The 8230-nt window shown below is 53.5% G+C and overlaps 2 protein-coding genes across 2 annotated transcripts; both read right to left on the minus strand.

Annotated features, from left to right (window-relative positions):
• Nucleotides 1–461: 461 nt before the first annotated feature.
• On the minus strand, nucleotides 462–1028 carry LOC126876895 (uncharacterized). Its single transcript, XM_050639719.1, has one exon. The coding sequence runs from the start codon at nucleotides 1026–1028 to the stop codon at nucleotides 462–464; it is 567 nt and encodes a 188-aa protein (XP_050495676.1).
• Nucleotides 1029–2724: 1696 nt separating this feature from the next.
• On the minus strand, nucleotides 2725–7621 carry LOC126876896 (uncharacterized). The gene is made up of 3 exons (XM_050639720.1): nucleotides 7126–7621; nucleotides 3388–6417; nucleotides 2725–3278 (listed from the first exon to the last, which is right to left on the minus strand). Exons 1-3 carry the CDS (start codon nucleotides 7619–7621, stop codon nucleotides 2725–2727), a joined length of 4080 nt encoding a protein of 1359 aa, XP_050495677.1.
• Between the last annotated feature and the right edge of the window lie 609 nt (nucleotides 7622–8230).

The following is an 8230-nucleotide window of genomic DNA, read 5'->3' on the forward strand; positions in this document are numbered from 1 at the left end:
GCGTTAGGGTGAGGTTGTTGCCTCTAGTGATGTCACTTCTTCTGGTCGTAGTCCGTTGGGGTGGTGGCGGGGTGGCTCTGGGTCATCTGACTGCCTTCCGTCTCCATCGTCTTATCCTGCAGGGGTGAGAGTTTTTCTTCCTCTCCCTTTCCGCTCGCTCCTTCGCGAGCATAACTCGCTCGCAGAAGAGGCGGACGGCCTCGTATTCCTGTGACCCTCTCAACATCGCTTCCACAATCGCTGAGGGGATCAACGTTTCTCCTATGGCGTGCCGCAGGGTGTAGCGGGGCAGCTCCCACGCCGGACAGAGCTCCAGGGTGTGCTGCGCTGTGTCCCTGTCCTCTCCGCAGTCGTGGCAGATGTCTGTCGTCTCTCGCCTTATTCTCTTCAGGAACTCGCCGAACACGCCGTGTCCGGAGAGTACTTGTGTCATCCTGAATGTGAGTGGGAGGCCGTGGCGGCTACTCCATGCCCCCCAGTTTGGTAGGACCGCATCCGCGCCTTGGTGTTCGCTTCTCCCGTTGATCAGTTGGGATCGCCACAGGTTCCATGTGTCCTCCTCGGCGGTTCCTGTGTCGTTTGGAGCCGCCTGCTCGGTGGGGTCTTCTCCCGGGTGCCATTCTCTCCGGCGGGTGTATCTCTTTTTGAGCGCCAGCGCCCGCAGCTCCCACGGGGGGGGGGGGGGGCGCGGCTAGGGTGGACGCCGACGCGTGCGACACCGTCCGGTATCCCCTAATGATTCTGATGGCGGTCATTCTGTGCAGCCTTCTCAGGAGCAGAATGCTGCGACGGCTTGCCATCAGGTCGTCCGCCCATACTGGGGCCCCGTACATCACTCGTGACCGAACGACCCCCTCGTAAAGTCGGCGCACCGCGTCTCCGGCCCCGCCGATGTTCGGTGGTAGGCCGCACAGGGCATTGGCAGCCGCTGACACCTTCGGGATCAGTGAGTCGAAGTGCGGCTCGAACGTCCACTGGCTGTCGATGGTGAGTCCCAGATACTTCATCTGTGATCCCACCCGGACCATGTTTTACCTGCCATGTTTATGCATATGCCGGGCGGTGGTGTCCCTCGCCTCTTCCTGTCAAAGAACCAGGTGGCCTCCGACTTCGCAGGGGAGACTCTCAGGCCCAGTTCGTTCACGGTACGGGTCGCACAGGCCGTTGCGATTCCGCCAATGCGCAGCGTCTCGTGCCAGCCACGACCCTCGACCAGGATTAGGGTGTCGTCCGCATAGCATACAATGGCCGCGCCTGGGGGTAGCGGGCATCGTAGTACCTCGTCGTACGCAACGTTCCATAGTATGGGGCCCAGCACCGAGCCCTGCGGGACGCCACGCTCAACGGATCGCTTTTCCTCTCCTTCCTTACTGGTCTAACACACCCACCTGTCGTCGAGGTAGGCTCGGATCAATCGGACGAGGTAGCTGGGAACCTCGAAGTGCTCCAGGGCCGTCACTATCCTGTCCCGTGGCACGGTGTTGAACGCGTTGACGATGTCCAGGGAAACCGCCAGCGCCACGCCTTTCCGGGAGACCATGTCCTCCGCAATCGCTCGTACGCGTCTGACCGCGTCAATCGTCGAGCGCCCCTTCCGGAAGCCGTACTGGCTTTCGTGCAAACCTGGCACTTGGCCCGCTATGTGTCGTTCCAAGCGGGCGGCGACTACCCTCTCGAGTAGTTTGCCGACCTCGTCCAGTAGGCATATCGGCCGGTACGCTGACGGCGAGGTCGTCGGTCGGCCCTCTTTATGGAGCAGGACCAGCCTCGCCGTCCGCCACGCCCGGGGGTAGACTCCCTCCCTCAGGCATCTTGTGAAGAGGTGCCGGAGTCTGGGGGCCACGACCCCCATCACTTCCCCCCAGATCCGGCCAGGGATTCCGTCCGGGCCCGGTGCCACGTTGCGGGCGGTCATTCTTCTGGTTGCCTCCCATATCTCCTCCTCCGTGACTTCCCAGTCGTCCCTCCATTCCAGCGGTCGTGTCGTTTACCGTGGCCGTTCCGCCGCTCTGTTCTCTTGTGGGAGAAAGAGCGTTCCGGTGATCCGCGTCAGCAGCGCAGGTTCCATTTCCGCCGTTGTCAGGGTGCCCTTCGCGCGTAGTTTCTGTGTCACTGTATGCCCTCCCCCATGGGTCCGACTCGACTGTTTCGACCAGTTCGGACCAGGCACAGTCCTTCGCTTTTTTAATTTCCCTTTGTAGCGAGCGCCGTAGCGCGCGGTACGTCCGGTAGCGCAAGGAGACTTCTTCTTCGTCGCGTCGTCGCCAGCGGCGGGCCCTTAGGTACTGTCTTCGGGCCCGGACACATCTCGTCCTCAGTTCCGCGATGTCGGGGTTCCACCAGTAAACTGCTCTGCTTCGCACCGTGCCCGGTGTGGCCCGTGGCATGGATGCGTCGCAGATTGCTGTTATGGCTTGGCGCAGGTTCTCGACCTCCTCTTCCACGTCTGCTTCGGTCGTCGTTGTCGAGGCCTCCCAGCTCCAAGCTGTTGCTATAGCCGCCGCCCGGAGTAGATCTTCATTCCTCTCCTTTATTTTCCATCTAGGCGGTAAGCGCGCGTGTCTCCCCCTCGGCGGGCCGCGCCCGTCGTTTGTCGCCGGCATTCCAGGTCCAGGTGCGTCCACCTCCATCAATATGTAGAGGTGGTCCGACAGCGTCTCGACCCCTTCGGCCACTCTCCAGCCTGAGATCCGCCTGAATGCCTCGGGGGAGGCCCATGTTATGTCAACAATGGAGCTCCCTCTGCACGTCACGCAGGTACTGGTCGAGCCCCTGTTCACTAACAGAAGTCCAAGTCCCGCGGCCCAGTTTGATAGCGTGCGGCCGCGCGTTGGCCCTGGCGTTCCCCCATTCCGTGGAGTGCGCGTTGAAGTCTCCCAGGACGAGCACTTGTCGTGGGAGTCGTCGCCTGACGCAGTCGCCAACTCCGTCTAGGAATTCTTCGAACGCTGCCCGTCCGCTGTTAGGTGACACGTACACCCCCACCACCATCATCCCTGCCCACTCGACCGCGGCGTATCCGTTGCCGCGTTCCAGCAGGGCTCCGTGGCCGAACGCCCCGGGCGTTGATGTCCAGGTGAGCAACCGACAACCATTCCGTCCTCCTTTAACTCCTCCTTGTCCAAGCCGGACGTCCCGTATCCACACCCGTTTTGCGCTCACAGGCACTAGTCCTCCACTCTGGTTACCTCCCTTGCCCAGGCTCTCCAGTTTTCCGGAGATTTCGATTACGCACGCAGCTCCGTCCTCTCTACGTCTGCCTCCCATGTATCCCCACCCTGTGTTGTAATGGATCAGATGATACTGGAGTCAGCGGACGGGAGTTGAGGATAGACTCGATTTCAATGATAAGTGTATTTAAATTTTCGAATGTCAAGAGCTCGTTACCTGCGACACGCCTGAAATGTCGTTTGAAGGATTTCACTGCAGCTTCCCATAGCCCTCCGAAGTGAGGTGAGTTGGGAGGAATGAAGAGCCATTCGATCCGTCGGTCGACTAAAAAGGACTGAACCTTTACCTTATGATCGTCGGATTGCAGGAGATTTCGGAGCTCTCGTAATTCATTGTTGGCGCCAACGAAGATGGTACCGTTGTCGGAGTAAATTGTCACACAGAATTCTCGGTGAGCGATGAATCTTCGCAGAGCAGCAATGAAGGCCTCGCTAGTGAGGTCGCTGACCAGCTCGATGTGGACTGCTTTGACTTCAAGACATATAAAGATTGCTACATATACCTTAATTTTGCGTCGGTTGCGATCCTTTCGTTCTTTGATGTAAAACGGTCCGCAATAATCTATTCCGACGTTGGTAAACGGTCGAGATTCCGTTATCCGTGAGGCTGGGAGGTCGCCCAATACGTAATCCACTGGAGGTGGATTAGCTCGGCAGCAACGGACGAACATCTTCAGCGTGCTCCAAACGTGACTACGGCCGTCGATAGGCCAATAAGATCTTCTTAAGGCGTATAAGGTAGCTTGAGTTCCGGAGTGGAGATTGATGAGGTGTTCATGCTCGATTATGAGTGCTGTGACTGAGGATTTGGGTACAATGATTGGGTGTTTCTGACTGAACGGCATTGGTGAGTGACTGAGTCGGCCTCCGACTCGCAACATCCCGTCTTTGTCCAGAAATGGATTGAGTCGTTGCAGCTTCCCCTTCACTGCAGAATTTCGATCTGTTCGGAGAGTGCGGATTTCATCTGAAAAATAACAGAGTTGTAACAGTTTGACCAATTTGTTATGCGCATTGGTTAAATCATGTGTGGTTAGAGGTCTCCCTCGATCCTGTTTTTGTCTCCATCGGAGGCAACGAGCGGTAATTCTAATCAGCTTGGGCCAAGAAGAAAATCTCTCCAGTAGACTGTGGTCAGCAGGAGTCACGGCCAGACATGTTGCTTTCTTCTCCTCTGGTATTTCAGTTAATGGTACTGGGTTCCACGTCGGCCAGTATCTTTCTGGTTGTTGGAGCCATTCCGGACCATGTTGCCAAATGGTTGGTCGCAGGAAATCTTCGGGTGATTGGCCTCGAGATATGAGATCTGCAGGGTTATCGGCAGTGGGAATGTGACGCCAATCTGAGGTGTGAGTCTTCTGCTGAATTTCTGTCACACGATTAGCGACAAAGGTTTTCAGCGTATGGGGTGATGTATTGATCCAATGAAGTACGATTGTAGAATCCGTCCAGTAAACAGTCCGAGAAATGTTGCTTGGTAAAGCTTGAAGGACTGTGGTGGCCAATGATGCGAGAAGAAGTGCTCCACTCAGTTCCAGCCTTGGAATGGTTTGTGATTTCAGTGGAGCCACCTTTGATTTTGCAGTGAGGAGTCGTGTCCAGACATGACCATCCGGAGTGATGGTGCGAAGGTAAACGCATGCCCCATAAGCCCTTTCGCTAGCGTCACAGAACCCGTGTAATTTAATTTCCGCTGCAGCCTTGATTATCGTTTTACGTGGAAACTTCACGTTATTCAATAATGGCAGCTGTGCATAATATTTGCTCCATTCCGTGTGCACGTCAGCCGGTAGAGATTCGTCCCAATCAATTTTTAAAGTCCAGAGTCGTTGGAGCAGCATCTTAGCACGAACGATCACTGGTGCCAATAATCCAGGGGGGTCGTAGATCTTGGCGATTTCGGAGCTGATTGTTCTCTTCGTGATTCGAGAGGCGGTAGAATTAATTTTTACGGAATATAGGATCGAATCGTCAAAGGAATTCCAAACCACACCCAGAGTTTTGAAGGTTTGCGATTCGCCTAGTAGCAGCTTGTCGTTTATGTCCTGCTCGAAAAGTCCTCGTAGCAGTTCCCGGTCGTTCGATGCCCATTTTCGAATGTTTAAGCCGGCCAGTTCCGTGAGCTCCGTTCTCAATGATCGTGCCTCGACCTTTCTATCAACTCCTGTGAGAACATCGTCGACGTAGAAGTCTCGCTGTAAGACCGTCGCCGCTCGTGGGTACCGATGTCCCTCGTCGTCCGCCAGTTGTTTGAGGCACCGAATGGCTAGATAAGGGGCCGCTGACAGCCCGAATGTCACTGTATTAAGTTGATAGGTGTCAACTTCTCCATCAGAATTACGCCACAAAATTTGTTGAAATTTTCGATCCTCTGGACGCACAAGAAATTGTCGATACATCTTTTCGACATCGAATGTTATGACGTATTGATGAGAACGAAATCTTAGAAGGATGAAGAATAAGTCATCTTGTAGTTTCGGTCCCGTATGAAGTACGTCGTTTAATGAAACTCCGGTGGTGGTTGGTGCAGATCCGTCAAACACAACTCGGAGTTTTGTAGTTTGGCTGGACTCTTTGATCACGCCGTGATGTGGCAGAAAATATCCGTCGTCCGTGCAGTTGTCCGTGGTAATCTTCGTCATGTGTCCTAATTCCACATATTCTTGTATCACGGCGCGATAGTCGGCTTCGAATCGTTTGTCTCGTTGGAATCGACGACAGAGGGAAATGAGTCGCTTCATCGCCATTGTCTTAGAGGATCCAAGCGAAGGAATTGTTTCGTTGAATGGGAGAGCGACCATGTATCGCCCTTCGTTGGTGCGTTGATCGTGATTTCGAAAGTGTTCTTCGCACTGTCGTTCCGCTTCCGAAATGTGTGCAGTGGGCGGTCCTTCGTCGATTTCCCAAACACGGGCGGGGTCCGCCTGTAAAGCCGTCGTGAAGGCGTGAAATGCGAGTGCTGATGATTGCGAGGTTGGGCTCTCCCCGATGACCCATCCGAATCGCGTTTTTTGCAGACGCAAGTCGGGCCCGTTTGCTTGACTGATGTCAAGTTGGCCGACACAGAGTGATGCTAGCGTTGGTCCGGCGCTCAACAATATTTCGATCGGCGCAGGCCTATGGAATCTTGGATCGGCTAGTTGGAGATTCCTCGGTATATGTATTATTGAGCGATCTACGGGTTGATCTGGGACCCAAGGCGATATTGTCGGTATGATTAGGAACGTCAAGGTGCGTTCGTATGTGCCGTCGATGGAGATGATCGTGGCCGTGATGTAACGTTTCGAGGTTGTCGATAACGTGTTGAGTGTTCCGATTGGGACCTAACGTTTCCGTTGGTTAAGTTTTAGCGAATCAGCGAGTTTTTCGGTGATAAAGTTCATGCTAGAGCCGGTGTCTAGCAGAGCTCTACAACGGAATGGTTGAACTTTATTGTTCAATATGTTGACCTGCGCTGTGACTAACAAATCGTGCTGCAGTGGTTCAGAAGGAAGCGAGGTCAATGAGTCCGTTTTCTGTGGTTCGGTCCCTAACAAGGTCGTTTGATGACGTCATTGTTTTCCTTGTCGTCTAGGACTGGACGATATATTTGATCCCGATGCCGTCGTTCGCGATAACCGAGATTCACGTTTCGGAGATGTTCGCGGAGACGATCGGGGAGACGATCGGGGAGACGTGGATGCGCGTCTCGAACGATGTGACGATCGCGGGGTCGGTGAACTAGGCGAAGATCGACCGTTGGATGATCGATCGCTCGATGATCGACCGCTCGATGATCGGCTTACACGTGGTCGTGATTTGCTATGACCATGGTCTTGATGTAGGTATGTATGGTGTCGCTGCCTGCAGATGCGACATGAACCGGCGGAGCAATGAGTAATAGCGTGTCCCTTACCTAAACAATTGGTACATAGAGACGCCCTCTTGGCGATTTCAAGGCGTTTTTTAGGCGACTTTGCTTTGAAGACATCACAATTCCATAATTCGTGTTGTCCTTGACAATTCGGACACACCAACGTATTATGTGTAGTTGTGAATGCGTAACTTCGCGGTGCGTTCGGTCGCTGACGTTTGTGTTGATCGGACTCTCTTTTTATCACGGTTGATGCTGAACTTGTCCTGTCGCCGTTCGTCCGTGTTTTCAGAAAGTCTACCAGATGCGTATATGACGGCATTTTCCTGTCCGGCAATGTGCGCTGCCATTTGCGAATGATGGCTGAGGGTAGCTTCGACGTGAATAATTTTATAAGAGCGACATTTGAGGTAACTGGTTCACCGAGTTTTTCTAGCGCTTGGAGGTTTACCTTGACCGTCTCAAGAAAATCATCTATCGCTTCGGGTGTCTCTTTGGTTATTTTCGGATAGTCAAAAATCAAGTCCCAGTGGCGCATGCAGACTTGACGGTGGCAGTCGCATTTTTCCATCAGAACGTCAATAGCGTTCGATTAATTTAACTCGGTGACATCTAACGATTGTATGCTTCGCGCGGCCTTTCCGGTCAAAGAGGATCGTAGGTAGTGGGACTTCTGCACGGGTGTAAGTCGCTCGCTTCGATCGATAGTGGATAAGAAGGAGTCGTAAAATGAATGCCAATTTTCGATGGTACCGTCGAAAGTAGGCAGGTGAATTTCAGGCAGTTTAATTGATGTCGGCTCGGCGATATTAGACTCGCAGCCTTGTGATTTCGACGACGATGCTGGTGTATCATCCATGAGAGTGTGTATTCGTATTACCAGATTGTAATATGTGTCGGTTACTTCGGAAACGCGCGCGTCGTCCATCTCGCCTAAATCTTCTAATTCCTCTTGTAACAATCGATATTGTTTCCACGTGTCGTCGAGTAGTGTCGTATAGGCCGTTAAATGGGCCTTATTCGGTTGTCTAGATTTTTCGTATTCATCGAGTCGTTTCGATAGAAAGGTAAATCGACCGATTTGAAAGCCTCGTCTCCGATGCAAGGAGGTAATTTTCTCTGTATTTTCCATTGGTATAGCAGATTG

Source organism: Bombus huntii, unplaced genomic scaffold (genome assembly GCF_024542735.1).
Source record: "Bombus huntii isolate Logan2020A unplaced genomic scaffold, iyBomHunt1.1 ctg00000102.1, whole genome shotgun sequence".
Lineage (NCBI taxonomy): Eukaryota > Metazoa > Arthropoda > Insecta > Hymenoptera > Apidae > Bombus > Bombus huntii.